The 24,872-nt window shown below is 38.9% G+C and overlaps 1 protein-coding gene across 2 annotated transcripts in view; it reads left to right on the top strand.

Annotated features, from left to right (window-relative positions):
* The window catches only part of NEB (nebulin), a 98,341-nt gene that overhangs the window by 47,633 nt on the left and 25,836 nt on the right, over positions 1-24,872 (top strand). The window contains exons 77-117 of one of the 2 annotated variants that reach the window (XM_030952015.1): positions 679-990; positions 1,088-1,192; positions 1,275-1,379; positions 1,905-2,009; positions 2,868-2,975; positions 3,057-3,170; positions 4,017-4,214; positions 4,837-4,941; positions 5,367-5,471; positions 5,551-5,655; positions 6,130-6,237; positions 6,902-7,015; positions 7,458-7,655; positions 8,481-8,585; positions 8,869-8,973; positions 9,229-9,336; positions 9,609-9,716; positions 10,070-10,177; positions 10,729-10,833; positions 10,923-11,027; positions 11,195-11,293; positions 11,481-11,591; positions 11,747-11,851; positions 12,068-12,172; positions 12,446-12,550; positions 13,599-13,703; positions 13,985-14,089; positions 14,566-14,670; positions 14,897-14,989; positions 16,618-16,722; positions 18,946-19,050; positions 19,151-19,258; positions 20,537-20,641; positions 21,323-21,427; positions 21,548-21,652; positions 22,194-22,298; positions 22,388-22,498; positions 22,703-22,813; positions 23,258-23,359; positions 23,474-23,572; positions 24,065-24,163. In XM_030952015.1, coding sequence (XP_030807875.1) covers positions 679-990; positions 1,088-1,192; positions 1,275-1,379; positions 1,905-2,009; positions 2,868-2,975; positions 3,057-3,170; positions 4,017-4,214; positions 4,837-4,941; positions 5,367-5,471; positions 5,551-5,655; positions 6,130-6,237; positions 6,902-7,015; positions 7,458-7,655; positions 8,481-8,585; positions 8,869-8,973; positions 9,229-9,336; positions 9,609-9,716; positions 10,070-10,177; positions 10,729-10,833; positions 10,923-11,027; positions 11,195-11,293; positions 11,481-11,591; positions 11,747-11,851; positions 12,068-12,172; positions 12,446-12,550; positions 13,599-13,703; positions 13,985-14,089; positions 14,566-14,670; positions 14,897-14,989; positions 16,618-16,722; positions 18,946-19,050; positions 19,151-19,258; positions 20,537-20,641; positions 21,323-21,427; positions 21,548-21,652; positions 22,194-22,298; positions 22,388-22,498; positions 22,703-22,813; positions 23,258-23,359; positions 23,474-23,572; positions 24,065-24,163 — 4,719 coding nt within the window. Of the gene's footprint in view, positions 1-678; positions 991-1,087; positions 1,193-1,274; positions 1,380-1,904; positions 2,010-2,867; positions 2,976-3,056; positions 3,171-4,016; positions 4,215-4,836; positions 4,942-5,366; positions 5,472-5,550; positions 5,656-6,129; positions 6,238-6,901; positions 7,016-7,457; positions 7,656-8,480; positions 8,586-8,868; positions 8,974-9,228; positions 9,337-9,608; positions 9,717-10,069; positions 10,178-10,728; positions 10,834-10,922; positions 11,028-11,194; positions 11,294-11,480; positions 11,592-11,746; positions 11,852-12,067; positions 12,173-12,445; positions 12,551-13,598; positions 13,704-13,984; positions 14,090-14,565; positions 14,671-14,883; positions 14,990-16,617; positions 16,723-18,945; positions 19,051-19,150; positions 19,259-20,536; positions 20,642-21,322; positions 21,428-21,547; positions 21,653-22,193; positions 22,299-22,387; positions 22,499-22,702; positions 22,814-23,257; positions 23,360-23,473; positions 23,573-24,064; positions 24,164-24,872 lie in introns of those variants that run through there. The other variant, XR_004060875.1, reaches the window with a different exon arrangement.

The raw sequence follows: 24,872 nt of genomic DNA, 5'->3' as shown, positions 1-24,872 counted from the left end.
GTGATTATGGGGTTTGGAGGTATTAGTGCTGAAGGTCAGATTCCTTCCACATTCCCTCTCTCCAGAAATAGTCCTTTCAAAATCAACTGAGCTGGACTTCCATATTTTGTAAGTTTTAAATAAAAAAATGTGTATAATTTGAAGTGATACTATGATTATAACATATATGGCTCTAACTTCACTTCTTGGCATATCAAAACCTCTAGGCCAGTACACACTTTTCATTTTTAACATTTACATAATGGATCTTGAAATTATTACATGACTCTTACTTGGAATAAACATTTTGTCAAAACAGTTTGATGTAAATACTGTAAATAAGCATCCACTCTTCAGACGATCTCAAATAATTTGTTGCCAAAATGAGACTAAATAAGCTCGTTAGAAAACATTTTCTAGCAAGTCTTTCCTCTTGTGTTAACAATATCTTTTACTGAAAATGGGGAGTATATTAGACTAGAAAATGCTATATTTTGAACAGGAAGGCTTATACAAGGTAATATTATTGTTTGTAACCAGATTTTTATCTGGTGCTACACTGAAAACCTGAGGCTGCATTTGACAACTCCCTGTCTTTTGTGCTCTTTGTGTTGACAAAGCTGAAGCTGTTCCCAGGTTAAAACCAGAGTGGGTACAGCCAGTGCTGATTTTCTCTGTGATTCTCCCTTCTCCCACCAGCTGAAATACAAAGCTGAGTATGTCAAGCAGAGAGGTCACTACGTGGGAGTTGCCAAGATGAGGGATGACCCCAAACTGGTGTGGTACGAGCACGCGGGCGAGATCCAGAACGACAGGCTCTACAAATCAGACTACAACAAAACCAAGTCCAAAATCCACATACCTTCAGATGCCATGGCAGTTGTGGCAGCAAAGGAGGGCCAGAACTTGGTCAGTGACGTTGACTATCGCCAGTACCTGCACCAGTGGACCTGCCTTCCTGACCAGAATGACGTGATCCACGCACGGCAGGCCTACGACCTGCAGAGTGATGTGAGTGATGTTGCAGCCCTACGAGGTCTTTCCCACAGTACATCATCCATTCTGAGCTCAGTAATTTCTGTCCTTTTGCATTGTTTTTCTGGTTTAGAACATCTACAAATCTGATTTGGAGTGGCTCCGTGGCATTGGTTGGATCCCTCTCGATTCAGTGGAGCATAAGAAGGTTAAGAATGCACAAGAACTGATAAACAAGGTAAGAGAAAATATTTCAGCAGTTCCACAACTGGCACTTCTTTCTCATGCAGTGTTTAAGACATTATTTTGCCTCGTTGCAGAGAGCATACACAAAAGAAGCCCTGGACAACTTTGCCAAATACACCAGTGTGGTTGACACTCCTGAGATCACTTTGGCAAAGATGAACTCTGTCAATCAGAGTGATGTATGTACCTTTTTTTTTAAATAAAAATTCATATAGAAGAATTAGGAGATGATTTAATTGCTTTTGCTAATTATACTAGTTTTAGCCTTATATATTTGTGTGTGCACCTCATTAGTAACAGGCTTGCCTGGGGTGAACAAGTTTAGTAAGAAGTGATGCGAAAGAACAACACAATACTGCTGTTCCAAATAATTTAACATTTTGCTGTAGAAGAATATGGCATGTCCCTGACTTAGAGTTTGCATAGATTTTTCTAACAGAAAACTGACTCCTGTTCTTGATGAACAGTTCATGGAATTCCTGGTGTTGCTAAACTGTATTTGCTGAGCAGTATCTGAATTTTTCATTAATATAATGTGTATTTTGAGGTGACACAGTAACATTTGCCTGTGTATTACCATGGTTGGAATGTCCTACACAGCATTATGACACAAGAGAAAATTAATGTCTACTACTAATAGATAGACTAATGGGAATAATGTATTTCTCCTGTGGAATTACCACTGTGTTTGATTTCTTTTGTAGCTAAAATACAAAGAAACATTTAACCAGGAGAAAGGCCAGTACATCGGGTCTGATGATACTCCTGCTCTGCACCACGCCAAAGACATGGCCTTGCTCCACAGTGAGGTGAGATCCCATAAATACCAGCCTTTAAAATGTGGGGTGGACTCGAGGAACTGTTCTACTCTCAGTAGTGGCACTTGGGAGGTTATTTAAACGCTTTTTTCTTCAGCTTTCCTGTTTGGATCATCCTGGAATCAGGATGATTCCTTTCTTTATTGAAGTGATCTCAAAGGACAGCTGTGTGGTGCTTGGAAGTCAAAATAGTGTGACAAAACCAAATATAATTCCATCCAATAATATCTTTGGAGATTACTGATAAATTTTACATTTACTTTTTTTTATAATAAATGAAAACTGTAGATTATTTACATAATTAAGCAGTTACTTTTTAGTAGTCTCACTGATTTTAATGAGAAACCTCTATTTTTTAAAGATATAAGTGATTACTCATTCATATGAGTAGGCACTTTATAATTTAATCTGAAGGTGAATATATTTAATATTTAACAAAAAAGTATTAGGAAAGTGCCATTGACACTAATGCTTCTTTAATAAACACCAATATTTCTTGAAGATTTTTCACAATTTTGATAATCTATAAAATTATCAATCTCAATTTTATACTGCACTTTTATACCAGAGCTCATATCTATATTTTGGATATTTTTATTACCCTTCTGGTATAAATATAATAAAGAAAGCAAAAACTAGCTCAAATTTGTGCTCAGATAGCTTCCTGAAGTGAACACTTGTCCTGTTTGCCTTATAGTGGACGACTGTTCAAAATGAACATTCTCCATTTAATTTATTGGGAACAACTCTGTAAAAATATTCTGTATTTCATTTTATATCCCATGTGTGTATAAATGGGAAATAGAATTGTTTTTTTCATTAAATCTGTGTGTGCTTTTTCTTGTCTAGAAACATTACAAGAAGGCTTGGGAACTGAGCAAGCCCATTGGATACTCTCTGGATGAGAAATATGTTCCACTTGTGGGAGCCAAACATGCAAACCAAATCAACAGTGAGGTCAGGAGGGAGTTCCCATTCTTTCCCTTTCCCTGTGTTGTTAGAATGAAAATTAAAATTTCCGCATGAATATTTTTTCAGCTTAAATACAAGGAAATATATGAGAAGCTGAAAGGCCACTACTTGGCTGGGAAGGATATTGGTGATTTCCCCAGTGTCATTCACTCCCTGGAATTCCAGAAGATGAGGAGCGCGGTAAGGAATGAACAAGTCTGGAATATTTTCCATTTCATTTATTTCACCATTTATTTCACAGATGAAATTTACTATTTTATTACTTAAACATAAATAGTGCAAAGTTTAATCGAACTGTAGAATCACAGAATCATTAAGGTTGGAAAAGACTTCCAAGATCAAGTCCAACCTTAACATAAATCCACAATAATATCAATAAAAATTATTTCAACATGCTTATGTTCCCTGAATGCTTATTTTTATATGTGGGTTTAATAATTGAATTTAAAATTATTTAGGAGTTTGAGAAGGGATTTGTTCAGCTATTAGGAATACTACAGTAAGGAAAAAAAGCTCCTTTTTCTGTTTCAGTCTAAGGATCTGAGCAGTAAAAAATACCATGTGGGATTAATTTCCTTTACAAATAAAAGTGTAGATTTTGAGTTGAAATAGGAATTTAAGAACTGGAAAAGTAAATGCACGTTTGGTGTGTGGCTGTTGTTAGCTCTGCACAGACAATGTGTCACACAGGGCCTAAAATCGGTGTAATCCCAAATATTCTATCTTTAATTAGATGAAAACCATGTGTGGAGCATGAGTTTTTTAATCCTGAAGATTTATTAGTTTTTTCATCAGCTGTTAAAACTGCAAATGAAGGTAATTGTAGTCCTTCCAGAAATTTGACAAAATAAAAGGTGATTAATATCCAAGTTAAGATTTCTATCCTGTTAAATCCCATGGCAGTTTAGCTACTAAATCCAGGTACCACATCTCAGATTATGCTGTGACCTTTTAGTCCAGAATCCAAAGTTATACAGAAAACCACTCTGATTTCCTCTCACCTTTTCTCCAATCTTTGCTTTTCAGCTGGCCTACAGAAAGAACTATGAAGACACCAAGAAAAATGTCCATATCCCCACTGACATGATGAACCACGTCCTGGCCAAGAAGTGCCAGCACATCCTCAGTGACCTGGAGTACCGCACCTACTTCCACCAGTGGAGCTGCTCCCCTGAGGAGAACGATGTCATTCACGCCAGGAAAGCCCAGGAGATCCTGAGTGATGTATGTCTATCATTTATTCATAGAGCCATAGATTAGGCTGGCTTGGAAGGGACCCATCAAGGTCATCCAGCACACCCCAACAATCCCACATTGTCCAAACCCTTCCAAACTTATGTGAGCTTGCTGAACCCATTTGAGCAGCCTTTCCCATCATTTTTCCCAAGTATCATCCATAATATTTAAATATTATATTAAATTAATTTTAATATTAATTAAACACAAAAAATCATGTTTGCATATTAAATTATTACGAATTGATTCATTAATATGAATTAATAACAATGGCCTTGGATTCTTAGTACCAATCACTGCAATGATCCTTATCTATTGTAATTGGGAATGCTGGAATTAGCACAGGGGCCAGGACAGCATCCAGAATCCTTCTGGATCCAGTGGGTCTGGAAAAGAATTCCCCTTGTTTATTGGGGTTGTATCAGCCCACAGGTGAGAGGATTGTGCTCATATTCTGCAGTCAGTGGTGTCTCAGCTTGGGCCAACCAACCTTCCCAATAAAACCTGAGGGTGTGTGAATTGCCTGGCTTAGTAGGATGCAGAATTCCTTGGTTTAATTGGCAGAAGGCAAATTTCTTCCTAACCTAATGTTCTGTTCACTTCCATGTAGTCTGTGTATAAAGATGACTTAAACTGGCTGAAGGGACTTGGATGCTACGTCTGGGATACTCCACAAATCCTACAGGCTAAGAAATCCTATGACCTGCAGAGCCAGGTAAGTCTTCCTTAAACAAATAAATATTGATGTGTTTTTTTTCTTCCATTTATGATTCACTGGAGTTGACATGTCCTAGGCCAGAGCTGAACGAAGTAATTCCTGTTACATCAGAAATATTTTGTTTAAGCTGTGAAAATACAGTCTTGGAGTTGCTTCTGTAGAGACATCACCTGTGTTATTGGAGGAGGAGAAAACTTAGGAGAATGTAAAGACAGCTGTGATTTTTAATTTCATTATTCCTTAGTCCATACTGGCTGTATTTTAAGTATTTCTGTTTTATGAACTGTCACTTTCAGAGTTGATCTTAACTGAGCTGTAATCTTTGATTTCAGCTGTCCAGATGTGATTTTAAAGGAAGCTGGCAGGGGATTTCCAGTTCATTTCCAGCACTAATGAGTGTTTTGTTTGTTTTGTGTCCTTAGATAAAATACACCTCTGCAGGGAAGGAGAACTTCCAGAACTTCAGTGTGGTTACAGACACCCCTGTCTATGTGACTGCTCTGCAAAGTGCTGCCAATGCCAGTGAGGTAAATCCCCACCTTTTCTGCTCAGGATTGTCCTGCTGAGCATTGGAACAATTCACTAAACCCAGCTTTCATCCTCCAGGTGAAGTACAAGGAGGAATTCCACAAAACTAAGGACAAGTACACAACTGTGACTGAGACAGTGGATTCAGAGAGAGTTCAGAGTTTGAAACATCTCTATAGTGATGTAAGTGTTTATGCACAATTTTCTTTTTCTTAAGGACTTTTAATGTGGATTTTTGTTCTATTTTGTTTGTTCATTGTTTGAAGATAAACATCCAAACCAGGGGCTTCTCAAAGCCAGCGCTGGCCCACTGCACTACTTGAGCTTGGGGGAGATACTGTATTTCAGGCAAGGGCCATATTTTCCAATTGTAATGCCAGTCTTGGCAAAACATCTGGATTAATAAATAAATTTCCTGAATAAAATTGCGCCTGAACAAAATGAAAACCTCATATGACAACAGACATGAATACTTAGAAAGGATTTTTATCACCCTTTACATGCACTTGATATTAAGTATCACTTAATACCTTCTTTTCAATACTTTACTATGTGGTGTCTAAATAAAAGCAGAAGGGCTTTTGATTTCTATTGGTTGTTGGTAATTATTTACAAGAACTATTTTTCCACTCACACAAACTTTCTATTTCCCCACAGAATCTCTACAAGAAGGCCTGGGATAAAGTGAAGGCCACCAGCTATGCACTACCCTCTGATACTGTAGCCTTGGCACGTGCCAAAGAACTGAAGCACAATGCAAGCATTGTAAGTGAATTAAATTCTTCATTTTTTTTCATGACTGCAGTGATTTAAAAAATTCTAACAATTAAATCCTTCATGCCTTGCATCTGTTATAGATGTAAATATTTTTTAAACTTTAATTTTCCTTCCCCTTTTATTTGAGATACAATATGTATCTGTAGATAATGATTTTTCTCTGATAGTCATTTGAGTAACAGTCCTTTGTGGCTTGTTGTCATGGAAAAAAATGTCAGTTTTTATAGTAATCCAAACAGAAAATGTTAGAGTTTTTCTAGTCTGTTTCATGATCATCCAGGTCAGAAAAACACCAAAAGTCTTTAAGTGATGCTTACTAGGTATAGAAAACATCTTATGCATTACTGAAGTTAGAATTGTGAGAGACCACTCCACAGATCACTTTAAATGAAACAGCTGGAACAATAAATAAATGCCTTATTCTACATATATTTATTTTTAAAACCCTCTAGTCAGCTGTTGTTTTACAACTTGATTGTTATGATGTGCTTTCTTCTCCATTTAAGACAAAACAGAAAACTAAAATCCTGCTTTAAAGCCTTTCTCTACTTGTTGGACTCAACTTTTTGCTTAATGCTGATGAATTTTATTCCAAACCCACAAGTGACTCATGGGAGTCAGTTAATTGTTGCATTTCTTTGCTTGTGCTCAGGTCAAATACCGTGAGGAATATGACAAGTTCAAAGCCCTGTACACCCTCCCCAAAGGTGTTGAGGACGATCCCAACACAGAAAGGTGCCTCAGAGTTGGGAAGCTCAACATTGATGTAAGTGTTGGTTCTGGATTTGTGTTTTCCTGATAAAGCCATGCTCATCTCAGAAGCAGGAACTCAAGGAATCCCCATGCCTTGATCTACAAATCCCATTCCCATGTGCATTTGGCAGTGTGCAGTATTTGTTAAATTCTAGAATACAACCATAAGTGTAAATTTTAACTCACTTACTGCATTGCCTGCATGGGCAAACCTTTAGTGTAATATGGGTAAAATCATCATCTGCCTTCTTTTAACTCATCAGCACAACAAAAATTGAACAAATCACATTTTACCTCCCTCGCTGAGGTTCTGCAAATTATTTTTAGGGCAGGCCAGATGTAAATTTTAGTCAGGGCCAAAGGGATTGCTCTCCCACTGACATCCTATGAAAATAGCAACGATCTCCTCCAAATTTATCAACACAGCTTTATTAAGCAGTGCTTTAACTCCACAGCGCCTGTACAAAGAAGCCTATGAGAAGACCAAAGCCAAGGTGCACATTGTCCCAGACATGATGGACATCATCTCAGCCAAGGATGCCCAGAAGAAGATCAGCGAGGTCGATTACCGCACGCGGCTCCACGACTGGTTGTGTCTGCCAGACCTGCAGGTCAACATGCACGTGAGAAGAGTCACAGACCAAGTCAGTGATGTAAGTCCCCAAATCACTTGTTCCTGGCTCACTTTGGAGAATGTTCCTTCATTTGTGCTCTGTTGGAGGAAATGATTTAACAATAATTTTGCTGGAGTGCTCTGAAGTTACCATTGACTTAATTTTTGTGACGCTTGGCAATAGGTGGGTAATTTAGATGGGGCTTATTTGAATAGAATCAGAAAATCACAGAGTGGTTTGGGTTGGAAAGGACCTTAGAGCTCATCCAGTTCCACTCCCTGCCATGGGACACTTTCCACTATCCCAAGTTGCTCCAAGCCCCATCCAACCTGGTTTTGGACACTTCCAGGGATGGGGAGTCCACAACCTCTGTGCAGCAGTTTCAATAATTTCAGTGTTAATGGTGCAGGCATTTGGGTCATAACATTACAGTTCTACCCTGTCTGTAAATTGTCCTTTATTTGGTTGCATGAGGTGTGGAAACTTAGGAAGTCTGAGAAAATCCTGGTTGGGCAAAGGTTCTACATACTCACCTGAGTAGGTCAGCCCAGGAGTAGGATCTGGCAGTAAATCAGAGCCCAGTAGGATGAGCAAGTGTTTTTGTTTTGTTTTTTTTAATTATTGGATTTTTAATTTATTGCCCAAATTGAAGCAAATTGAACAAAAATTATTTAAATTCCTGAAGGAATTGTTCTGATTTTCTCAAACAAACAAACAAATAAACAAAAAAAAAAAAAAGAAAAAAAAAATCAAAGTAGTAGAAACCTTCCTTGCCATCATTTGACAGTTGTGTTTTGGAGTGATTTAGAAATAAGGCATTAGATCCTGATGGAATTCTTACAGGTTCCTTCTCTGCTTCCTTAGGTGATCTACAAGGATGATCTGAATTGGCTGAAAGGCATTGGCTGCTTTGTCTGGGACACTCCTGAAATCCTCCATGCCAAGCAAGCCTATGACCTTCGCAGTGATGTGAGTGGATAACTCTGGGTTTGCTTCTCAGTCTTCTTCTTCACTCCAGTGTAGCTTTATTCCACTCCAGGTGTAGTGGAATAAGAGTTATTTATCCTTGCTGATTGAAGGATTCATGAAATTACAAGCCATAGTTACAATATAATTTCTGTTTCAATGCTGGCTCACTAATAAAGTAGCTCAGTGATGAAATTAATAGTAAGTATATTAAATATGATAGTACAATAAATTAAATTTAAAATTAATAGCCCTAGTAATTAGAGCTCTTGCTTCCTCTCTGCAGATTAAGTACAAATCTAAGGCAGAAAAAATGAAAAAGGACTTCACTGTGGTCACAGACACTCCTGTCTATGTCCAGAATGTGATCAGCGCCTTGAATTTAAGTGAAGTAAGTGTTTCTCTCACCTTCCAGCTAAATGCTGTTATCTCGCCAGCTTTCAAAATGGGACTTTTAATATGTTTTTATTAATTTAATTTTAATCATCGTTGTTTATCTACACCTCATTGTAGACACAATCACTAAAATCATTAATTGCCTGAAGCCAAAATCTTTAATCCAGTGTTTTGAGGAACAATTCCCATTGTATGCAAACAAAACATACTGTAAGAGAATGTGACAATTATGACTTTTTCTCTTTCCCAGGCTGTCTATCGTGGTGATTACAAGAAGAATGTCCAAGGCAAGATGATCCCCACTGATAAAACAGTGGATCTGGAGCGGGCGTACAATGCAAACAAAATACAGAGTGAGGTAAGTACAAAACTTGGGGCTCCACAGAGTTTGTGATACTGAAAAACCAAATTGTCTGCTTTTAGCTTTTCAGGTGAAGCTGCATCTCACTGCTCTGAAATGAAAGTGGGAAAATATCCTCATTCAAGCTATAAAAATGCATTTTAATGCTTTTTTCGCCAGGCATGGGAGAAGTCTTTTGTCAGTTGTGATGGAGAGATTTCTGGGATGGACGGATTTTCCCCTCAAGTATTGCAGACAGTTGTAGAAAGTCTTTCTCTCTGCTCTTGCAGAATTTGTATCGCTGGGCTGGTGTGAATGCTCTGCCCACGGGGTACAGCCTTCCCACGGACACTCCCAACTTCCAGCATGCCAAACACGTCCAGCACATCGGCAGTGATGTAAGTCAGGGTCTAAATCCTTCCAAAGCATCCTTCTACACCATGGCAATGATCAGCAGCCCCAGATAAGGGACTCTCAGCTTGGGCCTTTACTATCAAAATAGAAATTTCCTCAGCATTATGCAAATACCTCATTAGATGCAAGAAAAAATTATTATATTATTAATTTGGGGTCATTTGATAAAGGGAGAAATAATTATGATGCATGGTGTATTTAACTGTGATACAGCTACATCTCACTCGTTTATCTCTAAAAATCTGTCTAATTATACAGCATAAATTGCTGTCAGAGCTGCAGTGAACCCAGAATCGTAATCAAATTTAGTTTCTGTGTGTTTTTGTACTTCTTACAGCTGAAATATAAAGAAGCCTATGAACACATGAAAGCCAAGGGCTACACTCTGGGACCTAAAGATGTTGGCTTTGAAAATGTGAGGAAAGTCAATCAAGCCATTAATGAGGTACAGTAAATATATGTATTTGCTTTCAGTTGTATTTGCAGTGCCCAAAATATTCATAATGAGAGTACATTGACTGCTGAGCTGTAGGATCCCTCTTTTTTGAGGCTTTTAAAATTATTTAGAGAAGTATCCATCAGGAATGGTGAGGGATCATTGATCCAGGCTGTTACCATAATATAAAATTGCAGCCTGATTTTATTAGCTGTGATTAAAGTTGAATAGAAATTATTGTATCTGTATAAAATTGGGTCGCAATAGTTTTAGGTTTCATATATATTTACTCACTTCTTTCATCACTGGCTTTAATAGCATGAAAATTAAGTATATGTATTTACATGTTTTCAGGATTAGAGTCTGAGATTTCCAGAATTTTTTGAAAACTAAAATGGGAATTTTGTGGGAAATGGGAATTTTAATGGGAAAATTAATGGGAAATCTTTGGCTGCGGGGAAAAGTAATTTGTGTAAGAAGTGCTTGCACTGTGCTGAACTTCTTTGCCATTTCAAGGTTTTGAGCTGTGTTCAAATGCAGAATGTTGTCTCTTGTGACAGAGGCTGTACAGGGCAACCTACCACAAGAACAAGGACAAGATTCACACCACCCCTGACACGCCTGAAATCCGCCAAGTCAGAGCCACCCAGGAGGCTGTCAGCGATGTAGGTGCCTTCCTAACAGAGCAACTGAGGAAACTGACATTATCCCCTGACCACACAGGTGAAATGCTGACTTGTTCCTTGTTTTCCAGCTGATCTACAAGTCGGATTTCTTCAAGATGCAGGGCCACCTGATCTCCCTGCCCTACACCCCTCACGTGCTGCACTGTCGCTACGCTGGGGACATCACCAGTGACGTAAGCAGCACCTGCAGCGAGGTCCAAAACCTCTCTGCTTGGAGTGGGGTTGGGTTTCTCTCACTTCCTTTCTGTTCTGGAACAAAAAAATGCTTTCTCACTGCTTTTAAGGACTCGAGGTCGAACTGATCCCAAGGGTCTAACGTTGGTTTTAATTTCTCTCGTAGATTAAATACAAAGAGGACCTGAGGTGGCTGAAGGGCTTGGGCTGCTTCCTCTATGACACTCCTGACATGGTCCGTGCCCGCGAGCTCCGCAAGCTCTGGGTAAGAGTTTTCCCCTGGGAACTGAGCAGGACAGCAATGGATTTATTGCTGTGCATGCAGGAAGTGAAACAGATGAAAATGAGCAAAGAATGAGAGAATTTTGTGCCATGCAGCCAATTTGTTGTTTCAGAGCACTGTTGGGTTGCACTGTAAAATTTCCTTTATTAATACTGCTTTTCCTTTCCAGTCTAATTATATCTACACAAGTACTGCCAAGAAAATGTGGCCTAAAGTCCAGGTGGTGTTGGATACTCCTGGATACAGAGCAGTGCAGGAGCTAAAAACCCATCTGAGTGAGGTAAATTCCATTATTTCTGCACAATTGCGTAGCTGTAATTAACCCCTGCCTGTGTTTTTTACTGGAATAGATGAGGTGTTATAAATGCAAAGCTGTGATTGTGCAGCTTCTAAACAATTGCAGAAGAAATAATTCCTGGATCTGTCTTTTTCCAGCTGGTTTACAGAGCTGCAGGCAATGAGCTGAAGACAAAATACACATCCATCCTTGATACACCTGACTTCATAAGAGCCAAGACAGGACAAAAAATACAGAGCCAGGTGAAAAAATTGTGCTGATATGAAAATCAATGAGGGGATCCTTCTCAATATATTGTTAAAGTACAGCAAAAGCTTTCCAGGCCTTTTCCAAGCAATGTAGAATTCCTAGAAATCACTGGTTATGTTTATATTGTGAATTTACAGCTGTTTTTCAGAGACATAAGGTAGAATTTAGTCAAAGTGTGGGTTTTTTTGATAATTTTCTTCTTGCTGCAGTACTTGTATGTGGAGCTTGCCACAAAGGAGAGACCCCACCATCATGCTGATAGTCAGACTCAAGCCTTTGCACATGCCAGGAGTGTCAAGGACATGATCAGTGAGGTAAAATCTTGTTTTCTTATTTGCTACCACTCTACTGAACTCTTCAGAAGTTTTATTTCTAATTTTAGTGGTCATTTCAAGGCTCAAATCTGTTTAGCCTTCATTTATTTTTTGCTCTCTTGAACTTAAATTCCACATTTCTTTTGTAAGTTCTAGTGAAATAAAACATTCTGAAAACATGTTTTAGGATTTTATAAGACAAGCTTTTTTTGCAGGTTGGCAAATGCTTCTAAAATTGCAATGATGACTCTTCCCTCTTGCTGTCTCTCTTAGAAAAAGTACAAAACCCAGTATGAGAAGATGAAGGACAAATACACCCCTGTCCCTGACACGCCAGTGCTGATCAGAGCCAAGAGAGCCTACCTGAATGCCAGTGATGTGAGTGCTCCAGGAACACCCCCCTGCTGCTTTCCTTGCATTCTCCATGAAAAGAACAGGAAAAGTCAGCGGGGAACAAACATGCGAAGCACAGAATATCTCAGTGTCCCCCATCAAGGAAGTCCCCTTATTTGCATGTCCATTTTCATTTGAAATTAGGAACATTATTAAGTTTTGATTTGATTCTACTGCAATGCCTTTTTTCTTTTTCCAATTTTTATAATTCATTTCCTATTGCACTGAAGTGTGACCATACAGCAAAGTAAAAACAGATTTAAAATAATTTGCTTACACATCAAGTCTCGAAATAGAGCAGGCTGGAGTGAAGTGATTGACGCTGGGGCCAGGAAAAAATAACTTTTATCAGCTTTTTCATCTCAGTTTTGTGTTAGAAGTAAACTGCCCTGTCACTGGGAATGTGTTCATTTTTTAAATTCAGAAGTAGATTAGAGAGAAAAATTACCTGAGCTGCTGCACAGGAGGTTGTTAAGGTGAAATTGATTTTTTCAGGCGTGGAATAGTTATTTGTGATTTAAGGCAATTTAAAAATGCTCATTTGTGAGAGCTTTTCCATATATTTCAGAACCAGCGGGATGTGAAAGGACATGTGCAGGGCTGGTGCTTTTTTCTAGAGTTTATTTAGTCTTACTGCTCTAAGAGTGATTTTTAAATACTGCCAAGGAGCATCCCAACTCTTCTGCACACGGGAAGTTCTCCTGAGAAAGTCTGGGATGATCTTGCTGCTTTCTTCTAGAGGAGGCCAGGGAAGATTTTTGTGCCAGAAGTGTCACCTGTGCTATTCCAGAGAGCACTCCTGTGATGCAGGGATGTTTGAACTGGGGGAAATTCCCTGTAATTTTCACCACAAGTCTCACTGAAATTACAATTGATTGTAGGCAATTGCAGCGTCCTAAAATTCCTCAGGGCTTGCACTGGGATGTCAGACAGCAACATATGCCTGGGTATCATTCCTGAGAAGTGAGAAATTTAACTGAAACACTTCCTGGCACATTTTTCCCTTCTTTTGTGCTTTTTTTTTTCTTCCCAGCTGCGCTACAAAGAAACCTTTGAGAACACCAAGGGCAAATACCACACTGTGAAGGATGCTCTGAACATTGTCTACCACAGGAAGGTCACTGATGACATCAGCAGTGTATGTATATCTTCATTCCTAATTAGTGTTTGACACTTAATAACCTAAAATAGGCCACTTTGCCTTTTGTTCCATTTCAATATGTCAAATAATTAGGAAAAAATCAGCATTATCAGTGTTGATTTCTGTCTTTCTCTGGAATATTGATTTCTGTTGGTGTTACAAGTTAATCTCATCTCCACTCTTTTAGTTCTGCTGTTCGGGGAAAAAAAATGAAGCTTTTGTGTTGTCTGGAGTGTTCTCTTCAATTGTTTTACTTAATTCTTCTATTTTCTCTGTAGGTGAAGTATAAGGAGAATTACATGAGCCAGCTGGGGATCTGGAGATCCATCCCAGACCGGCCTGAGCACTTCCACCACCGCCTGGTCACGGATGCCATCAGTGATGTGAGTTCCAGCAGCTCCTGCATGGCCCACAATGAAAGTTCAAAGTGGTCTCCAAAATGAACCCAAACCTCCTTTCTCAACAAAGGGAAAGCAGCTGAAGTTTTTCAGTGATTCACAATTTGCCCTGGGAACTGCCAGAATCTGATGGCTAAAACTGCAGCACAGCCCCTTGTCAAATTAACAGACAGTCGTAATTAATTTCCTTTGTATTTGCTTAAATTTGTTTGGCCCTGTAACAATTTAATTGTACATTTCTGTACATACACAATAACCCCTTACCTGTACATTATTTTTAATTCACACAGGAACTCCAACAGCTAATGATAGATTATGTGTGTGAATAAACTGAGTCCATCACAAAAATAGGAGAAACTAATTTATAATGGATGTAACTCTCTTTGCCACACCTTGTGCTGATGTTCATTTCAGCACTGGTTATCTCCTTAAAACTGAGGTTTTCTACTTCTTTTCTAAAGGTTAAATACAAGGAAGACCTGGAATGGCTCAAAGGCACTGGCTGCTATGTGTGGGACACTCCAAGTTTTGTCCTGGCAGAGAAGAACAAAGTGCTCTACAGTGGGGTGAGTGACACACACTGGATTCTTGCTGAATGGTTCTGGACATTTGCTGTCCATTTAACACTATTTGTTGTTGGTAGAAAAGTTAACCCACAAATGCAATAATTCCACCAATATTTTGCCACAAGTTCTCTGTAAAATCACATTTTCATTGCCTTACCCTTGTTTAGGCTAACATAGGCTGGGTTTTGTGTGTTTGATTTTCTTTGGCTGCAGTGTAAGTACAAAGGAGAATTTTGAGAAGACCAAGTCCAAGTTCAAGTACGTGGCTGACTCTCCAAGCAATGAACATTTTAAATATGCAACTCAGCTGACGGATATGGTAAGTAAAGATTTCCATAGCCTTTCCATAGCTCAGCCTTAAGGAGTTGCTCTGTGAGTAAATACAGACTTGAAGGTTGTCCTTCCTTATAATCAGGCTTAAAGATGCTTTAAGATCAGACTAAAGTCATGAAAGACAAGGTTGTTGTTTTTCTGGGTGTTAGGACAGAACACGTTTGCAGAGCCTAGAAAGTGAAATCCCCACCCCTGTTCATTAATTTTTCAGCAAAAAGGCAAAGGAACTTTTCCTTTGGTGACTTAAATTATGCTGCTGGTACAGTAACCCTGAGTGTTGGTTTCCATCTCAAAAAGATGTGGACAGAATTCCAATTGCTTTCCTAAAACATTGATAAAACCTTTATTGGTGTTAGGAAGACAGAGTTATGTCTGAAGTTTCCACAGCTCATTTAATTTCAGTGATTTTGCCTGCAATTTTTCCACTCTACCACTCAACTTTTTCTTATTTTCCTCCTGTAGTGCTAAAGAAACAATTGACACAACCCAATAATTAATGAACACCCCTGGGTTTAAAATTCAAATCTCTCCTGGAGTTTGTGATTAGTGCTCTACACCCCAGGACAGATTCCATGGAAAACATCATGTTCAGGGTGATTCCCATCAGCTTAGAGTTGGAATTGCCCATCAAAATCTGATGCTTTTCAGTAAAGAAGCAGATATTTAGGTTTATATCTTAATATTTCATTCTTTTTCACCAGCCATTGTGTTATATCATTACCTGTCAGTAAGTTTATTGCTGTATTACCTATTCTAGGTAAGAGAAGCAGTTTCACAAGAAATACAAGAATTTTTATGAGGATTGTTCAGTCTTATGATTGTTCATAGAGTAAATAAGGAAAAGTTACTATCAGAAACATAAACAGGTGAAATTTTATCAATGGGAGCTCCATATATTGAAATGCTTGCCTAAATATCTTCTGTTATGTAAGTGATGTGTTTTTAATAACATCTCATTGTGTTCTCTTTGGACTCAGCTCAGGAATCTACAACACAGAGTTGCTTCTGCAGTTACTTTTCATGGAGAAAATCTGTTATAAAATTGTTTAGTGAAGGGGTGGAATAGAGACATCCTTAAACTGTAGGCCTTCCAGAGCAATGTAGAAATGCAATTACTATTTGGAAATATTCTCCCTCTTCTCATTTTTTTTATGTTTTTTTTTTTTTTTTGTTATTTTGGTTTGGTTTTGGGAATTTTTTGTTTCAGTTTTTTGTTTGTTTGGGGATTTTTGTTGGTTTTCTGTTTGTTTATTTTTGGGATTTTTTTTTTTTTGTTTTTTTTTGGGGTTTTGTGGGGGTTTTTTGTGGGTTTTTGTGGTTTTTTTGGATGTTTTTTTGGGGGGTTTGTGGGGGTTTTTTGTGTTTTTTTTTGTTTGGGTTTTTTTTTGTTGTTTTTTGAGTTTTTTTGTTATCGAATTTTTTTTTTTTTTTGTTTGATTGTGGGTGGGTTTTTTTTGGTTTTTTTTTTTTTGTGTTTGGTTTTTGGTTTGTTTTTTAAAATGTATTTTTCTCTTTTGGACATGACCTTCAACCCCAGCCTGTAAAGAGGTTATACCAGTGATCTCTCTGTATCTTAACCCTCTCTTGTAACACTGTATGTGCTATTCTGAGCAGAAATTATATAAAACAGCCTATGAGAAGCTCAAAGATAGGTACAGCGTTATTGTGGATGATCCCAGGAACCTGCTGGCCAAGTGGGGCAGCACCCTGAGCAGTCAGGTACTGTGGGGGCACTGCAGCAGCTCTGTGTGCCACCCTCACTCCCAGCAGTGTCACAGCCCTGTGATTTTGTCATGTTTCTTCACTCTTCATTCCATCTCCATCCTGCCACCCAAAAAGGAGGCACTTTTTGTGTGAGCTGCTCTGTCCATCTGTCCTGTATGTACTTCCATCATTGTGCATCAATGGACATCAGGAATCCCATCCCTCCTGAAGCCACTGGAGAGGTTTTAAAAAATGCAGAATCAAGCATTTATTGTTTTATTGCCTCTCTTTTCTTCTTACTCATTTCTAGATAAAGCAACAGGGACATATTTGCCTTAATCTCTAATTTACTCTCATCTCCCCCCAGAAATTCATAACTGCCTTAAAGTGAGAGCAGGAAAACTTGTTTATATTTACCTTTGGCAGTGTTAATTATCCAGATGTGAATTGTATGCACATGTGGCTGAATACATACAGCACCTTGCCTAAATCTCTCCACTCTCCAAGTGCCAGGGATCTAGAGCTGTGTCGTTGTTCATGTTGTTCATGTGTCTCTCTTGTCCTTGGTTGCCATTTGCATGGACAGAAAAGCTATAAATCCTTTGCCAAGATGCTCCTGCAGCACGGATGCAATGAAATTCTGAGGCCAGATATGCTGACAGCACTCTACAACACACACCTGTGGAGCCAGGTAATCTGCAGAGCTGCTGCTCTAGGACACCTTAGATCCCACTGTAGCTGCTTGGACCTGGCAAATTTACTGCTCCCTCTATTTCCACGGACTTCAGACCCCAAAGCTTCCTCCATGTGCTTCATGCTGGCTGTGGTAAAATAAAACAGAATATCTGAAACAATATTTGCTGTCCCTTGCACATGGCTCAGCTCAGGCTGAGCTTGTCCCTGTTTTCTCCTTTCATTATAAACAATTGGTATGAATTTCACATATTTGTATAAAAAAGCAAATTTCCATACATTTCAGATATTGGATGTTAGCTCTTCCTGGTATTTCCCTAACCCAGTTCTCATTCTGACACCATTTCTTGGCGTGGCCACCTTTGATAACCCCAATTCCTTAATTCAGGAAGGACATGATGGATTTGCCAGGGAGATTCCAACATTTATCTCCCACTGTGCCCAGAATGGTGTCAGACAGAGAGCAGCTATTTCTGCCCTGAAATCACAGCTGCTGGCAGTCAGCTCACCCTTTGCAGGGGAAGAATCATGCCTGATCATGAATTGGAATATAAATGATAGACTGGAAATGCAGCAGTGGAAAACAATTCTGTCAGAGGGAATTGTAATTCTTTGTTATTGCCTGTGCCAAGAATGACATTCTTCAGTAATAAATTACTGAAGGTCTTTCAGACATTTGTGTTCCATTTTTCTGTGGATTTATATTCTTCCACTAAAAACTCCTTGCAGGTAACTTTGAGTATGTTTGAATTCAAAAAAGGAGTGTCTGACCTGCATGTCCCCCCGAGTTCATGCTGTGTTACCATTGATTACTTGTTTATCATTTTTCATATTTTGTCTGTTCATATTTTTTTCATATTTTGTCTCTCCCATTTCAAATGCATGGGTTTATTTTCTGATAAAGGGTAGAGCATGAAAATTCTTTTTAAAAAAAATGTATTCTAACCTTTTCCAGCTGCCTTGAGGCTGCCTACAATGAATTTCCATCCTTGGTGAACCTGTTCTCACGTGGTGAACTCTGTGAAAAAAGGTTTAGAAACCTGAGCAGGGCAAGCTGATCGTTAAGAAAATCATTACCAAGGCACAAATCCGACTGCCAAAGCCTTGAAAATATCCTGGCATTTGGTAATGTTTTTATCTCCTTCTGTGTGAGATGATTTGCATTTCTCTTCACTCTGATCACAGAATCATTAAGGTTGGAAAAGACCTCCAAGACCACCAAGTCCAAATTTCAACTGGATATGAATATTTAAAAATGAAATTTTGTCCATTTTGAAATTCAAAAGTCTCTGGTCTGCAAGGATTGATTTTTTTTTTAGCTCAGTCCTGGAGATTTTAGCTTGAAATAACCATGAAATGAACCAGACAAACAAACAGGCAGCCTCCTGGGCAAGGAAGGGATTTGCAGTTCAGCTCATGGTGCATGCTCTGCTTTCTTTGGCTTTGTGGGAGGGTTTTGCAATTTTACCCATGGATATAATCCCACCTCTGAAGAGGGTTTGTCCTGCTCTGTGTGATTAACTTAGAGCCTTTCCCCATCTCTAGATTCAGTACAAGAAGGACTATGAGAAGAAGAAAGGCAAATACACCACAGTTCTGGATACTCCAGAGTATTTACGGACCACAAAGGTCAACAAGCAGATCAGTGACGTAAGTGTGGGTCCTTTGGATGGGACAGTCACCCCCAGGGAATTCCCAGCTGACACCAAGGATTCCAAGAAATAACCCAAGCCCCAATTTGTCCTTTCAGATTATTTACAAGCTGGAGTACAACAAAGCCAAGCCCAAGGGCTACACCACCATCCAGGACACGCCGATGCTGCTGCACGTGCGCAAGGTCAAGGACAGGATCAGTGACGTGAGTGAATCCTCTGTGCCATCAAAAACACCCAAAATTCACTTTTTAACTTGGTATCCAATGTTTGTAACTCCTATGTAATTCTGTCAGGGAAAATCATCACCTTCTTAGACCATATTGGCCTGTAAAACTCTATCTGCATTCAGTGCTCTTTCAAAACCCAATTTTTCAGGAAGTCTTACATAGAATTTTCCTTTGGAGCTCTTGGAACATTTTTTTTTGCTGGAACAAACCACCCCTCACTAGAAATAAAAGCCATGAGCTGGAAGTGGCCTCTAAAACATTAATTTGGAGAGGTTTTTTTTCTGGTTTTTCTTTCTCTAGTGGCTTTTTTTTTTTGAGGCTGGGATAAAATATTTCACGTATTGCTGTGTTTATTAATTTCTTATATGGATACTGAGAATATGTAAGGTAAATGCTCTGATCTAAAATAAATATGTTTTGATTCTGAAACAATAGAAAAGTAAGAAGGAAAAAGAAATGAGGAGACAGTGGATAGAATAATAAAGAATTTAGGACTCCTGCTCCTAATTCCTTCTCCTACCCTTTCTCTCTGTCTTTTGTTTCTTTGTTCCTTAGGTATCCATAAATGAGGATACTGGAACTTCTGAAATTCAGTGTAGTGCTGTCAGAATAAGTAGCCTGAATCTCATTCAGATGCTCCATGGATTTCTACATAATTAGTAAATCCAGGAGAAAAAAAAAAAATTTTTATATAGATCCTAAAGTGTATCATTGAGGGACAGAGATGTGAATTGAAGGACATTTTTTAAGCTCCAAACTGAGTGCTGAGAGTCTCTGAAGGAGTTTTCAGTTAGTGTAACTATCAGAAAATAAGGTTCTTCAAAGGATTTCTTCTGGCTGCAAAAATCTAGAAATACTCAGAATTACTGGTCATGAATAGATTTTGTTTAATCTTAGTCTGTGCCTCGTGGTGAGTTAAAACTGCCACATTTTCTATATAAAGAGAAATACTGCTGGAAAAAACCCTCCTTCAGGCAGGTGCTTGATACCAAGTTGTATGAACAGAATTTATTTTTCATGGAATCCCAGAATTATTTGGGTTGGAAAAGCCCTCAAAGCCATCAAATTAAAGCTGTGCCCAACCCCTGCCCATCACCAGCCCAGAGCCCTGCGTGCCACCTCCAGTAATTTTATCCTATTAAGATTTTATCCAGACAGGAGCAATTTTAATTAAGTTTTTCAACATTTGTATGCTTTTCTTGTTGATGCTGATATGATCTTTGCAAACATTTTTACATCTTTGTCTTTCTTCAGCTGAAATACAAAGAAATGTATGAGAGGAGCAAATCTCGCTGCAATGTTGTGGCAGATTCAGTTCACATCAAAACTCCCAGGCACGCCTACAAACTGAACAGCAATGTGAGTTCTGTCCTGATCATGGCTTAATTTTATTCTGGAGGGTATTGGGAGCTGGCAATGGAAGCCACAAGGAATTATTTCCACAAGAAATTATTCCACAAGAAATTAAATTCCACCGAATTTTTTGGGCATTGCTTCTAATCCTTGCACTGCCGGAAGAAAATGTGTTTTAATTTATTTCATACTGAAGTGCTCACTCTGGTAATTTGTCCTTGAGGTTCTTTTATGTCACACATCCCATTCCTCCAGTTGTCACCTGTTTTCCTGGCAGAGACACAACTGCCCCAGGAATTCCATGGGATGATGCTCTTGGACAGAAAGCAAAGCTTCATGAAAAACCTTCCTGTGTTTTCCATTATTTGTGCCCAACACCCATTTCAGTAGGAAGGATCTGAAAGCTCTCCCCTTCTCCAAAGTCAGGACATCATTTCAGTCCTTCTTATTCCTTTCTCCACCTTCATATCCCTTTCTCCACCTTCATGTTCCTTTCTCCACCCAGCAGTGGAAAAACTGCTGGGCTGGGCTGTGCCTGACCCAGAGAAAATGTATCTACACCTAATCTGGTGTAGACAGATTTTCTTACCTCCTCTCACAGGCCAAAAGAGAATTGGCCTGTGTATGTTGTGTGCAAAGTCCCCAGTTTCCCATGAACTCTCCCTGTTTGTTTTTCCCTGGACACAGCTGGATTATAAGAAGAAATACGAAGCAGCCAAAGCCCACTGGCACCTGATTGCTGACAGGCCCGACTTTGTCCAAGCAGCCAAGTCCTCTCTGCAGCAGAGTGATGTAAGAAAATCAAAATACACTGAATATTCCATTTCCCCATCTCTCCTATTCAGAATATTTTTTTGAATTGGAGAAGATCAGAGACTCTCTTACTTTATCTTTTCTTTTTCCTTCCTGCAGTACGAATACAAACTGGACCGGGAATTCCTCAAGGGGTGCAAGCTCTCTGTCACAGATGATAAAAACACAGTGTTGGCCCTCAATAATGCCATCCTGGCCAGTGATGTAAGCACTGAACTCACCTTTCCTCTCCAAGTTCACTACTACCACTTTACTCACTACTAAACTGTTCTACTGCAAATATAATTGGATTAGCAATGAAGCTTTGGACAGTTATTCTCAGTCTCACTTCATTATTTGATTTATTTAATTAACAAATTGACTGAATAAATTTGGTCTTGTAGAAGCCACTGTTGATGGATTAAATTAATATTAAAAATTAACATTTCATGAACACCCCTAGACCTTACACCCAGGTGCATCTCTGCATTCCTGATATTGAAATGAAAGTGTCTGGAGAAAATAGCACAAAATGCCTTTAATAATAACACAAAATATCTTTAATAATTACTAACAGTATGTTAGTATTTAGTATATTTTAAAAAATCCAAGTGAGAGCCATAGGAATATATAGATTAGGCTGTAAAATATCAAAATATGGGATTTTCTGCAAAATTTTGCACTAACAAGCAAATATGACTGTACTAATTACTTTCTGTTCTGACAGATGCACATTATTTAAATTGCTATCTTTCCTTCCTGCTAGATAAAATACAAAGAGAAGCACAACAAAGCCCGTGGGACCTACCATGTTGTTCCAGACACCCCTCAGATCCTGCTGGCTAAGAACGTCAGCTCTCTGGTGTCTGAGGTAAAACATTCATTTACTTCTTCATTTAATGGAACTGAATTCCACCCTGGAGCTGCTGGGTTTGACCTGGCTTTCCCCTGTGCTGGCAGAACAAGTACAAAGAGCAGAGCAAGAAGCAGCTGCCCCATGGCTCCTTCACCACCCTGCCCGAGACCAGGGACACCGTCCACGTCAAGGAGGTGACCAAGAACGTCAGCGAGGTGAGTTCACACTCAGCTCAGCATCTCCAAAGCTCAGCTTTTCTAACCCCAACTCCAAAAACTGCAGCCAAAGCACTTTGGGAGTGAGGTGATTCCTCTTTATCCACCTATAGCAGTTTCAAGGAGCTTTTTTCCCAAGTTGTTGTAGTGTTTCTCTCCGTGTGACATTAAAAACTCACACGTGGCCCTTGTTGTTCTTGACAGACAAACTACAAGAAGAAGTTTGTGAAGGAGAAAGGCAAATCCAATTATTCTGTCATGCTGGAGCCTCCTGAGGTGAAACATGCCATGGAAGTGGCTAAAAACCAGAGCACAGTAAGTCTGCCTCTTTTTCCATTAATTTAGTAGGTTATGTAGCAAATTCAGCTGGAAAAACCCAAGTTTATGGATTTCTGAATTTTCCTCCCAGCTTTCATGTTCTGCTGTAATTTTAAAAGATAAATGTACAAATATAAATTTGCACTGAAAGAAGGGATTTTTATTTAAATCCTACTGTAGGATTTCAAGTAATCTGGTGGAAATCACTTCTAATAATTTTTTTCATCCTTTCAAATACAGACAGAATTTCCCATATTTATTTCTTCGCTTGCAGACAACTTGCAAAACCAGATTTCCAGATCCATGCCTTGTGAATTGATTCCCAAAGCAAACCCATGAGCTTTCTCAGCAATGTTGCTGTGCCCTTAATTGGTGTATTCCCAATGAATACATTTAATTTTCTCATTAATTTTCTCTCCTCTGTCTTCTTCCATGGATTAGATTGAATACAAGAAAGATGCCAAATCCAAGCTCCACTACACACCTATAGCAGATCGACCAGATATTAAGAAAGCAACTCAGGCTGCCAAGTTAATCAGCAATGTGAGTGGTTTTAGGCCTTCTGTATAATCCTTTAGCATTAATTTAATTACAAAATCCAGCAGAATAATTAAAAGGGGGTTTCCTGGCTCCTAAAGGATTTATTTCTTTGATTAGATTGAATATAAGAAGCGTGGAGCAGCAGGTGTGGGTGTGACCATGCTGGGACGTCCAGACATTGAGCTGGCCAAGGAGGTGTCCAAACTGACCAGCCAGGTAAGGGCAAAATGAAACCTTGGTGAAACTCAAAGCAGTGAGAGAAATGAGACATAAAATTAATTTACAGAGTGATGTCATGATTATAATTGAAATTATTTCCAAATTAGGGGAAAAGGGAAAGGAAGGGAATGTGGGGAAGTAAAAATTAAATACCAGTACAAAGTATTTCTTTGTTAAACTTTTCTGCTGTTATTAATGGAGATATAAAACCTTCTTAAGGTGATGCTGTGACATAAATGCTGAAGTGTTTGCCCTGTTCTTTTTTAGCTCTTTTGGGTATTGGCTTTACCAGAACCAGCCTTTACCCAACTCTTATTTTCCATCCTTTGAACAGACCCTTGGTTTCTTTCAGCCACTTTCTTTTTTCTTTGTATCTTTAAAAGAATCTTGTGCCAGGACCTCAGTCCCTCTTGGTTCCTTCTCACCTCTTTGTGTTTGAATTCTGGATTTTTTGCCTTTCTGACCTTGCTTTCTTGCTGCTGGTTGTAGGCAGAGTACCTCAAACAACACATGAGAGGCCACGGAGCTGCTTCCTATGACACCCCCTGGATGAGAACCTTTAAGAAAGCAAATATGCTAAGTAGTCATGTAAGAGAATTTAATTAACTGCCGTTTAATGCCATTGTTGTGCATCTGTCTCTTGCTGGCATAATTATCTTGCAATTCTGCAGCACCCTGTGAAGCTTTACATGTCATTCTGCCTTTCATAATGATTTTGGAGCTTCCAGGTTGTTTTATTGAAGGTTTTAGTGCACTCACATAATATGAAAACTCACCTTTTTCACCCAAAACCCTAAAGTTTGAGCTGTTATTGTCCAAAAAATTTTAAAAAATACAACATGGAAATACATGTGTAAATATATGTCTGTGACCAACCTGAACAATGGTGCTGGTAATTTTCAGTGAACAGTCATCAGAACTTCATTTTAACTCTTTAAACTTCTCTTAAAACTTCATTTAAACTTTAATTAAAGTATTTTATTGGCTGGAATTTCCTAATGGAAGAGCAGGCTGTGACTGAATCAGTCCCACTGAGAAGTGCAGCCTGTACTGCTGTGAAAGCTCATTGTTTCTTAGACTTCTTCCCACATCAGAACCTTTGGGAAACAGAAAACCAGAGCCTGGATTGCCCATTTGGGAGTGGCAGCAGACAGGTCTGTGCCATTTCAGTTTTACACATGTATTTCCAAGTGAAAAAAAGGGATTTTGTTTTTTCCATGTCTGTCTGAGTCTGCTGCCATGTTTGGATGTTGGAATGTCCACCACAGGAGGTGTCTGCAGGAGAACCAAGCATCTC

Source organism: Camarhynchus parvulus, chromosome 7, assembly GCF_901933205.1.
Source record: "Camarhynchus parvulus chromosome 7, STF_HiC, whole genome shotgun sequence".
Taxonomy (NCBI): domain Eukaryota; kingdom Metazoa; phylum Chordata; class Aves; order Passeriformes; family Thraupidae; genus Camarhynchus; species Camarhynchus parvulus.
This window is presented reverse-complemented; position numbering and strand designations above follow the sequence as displayed.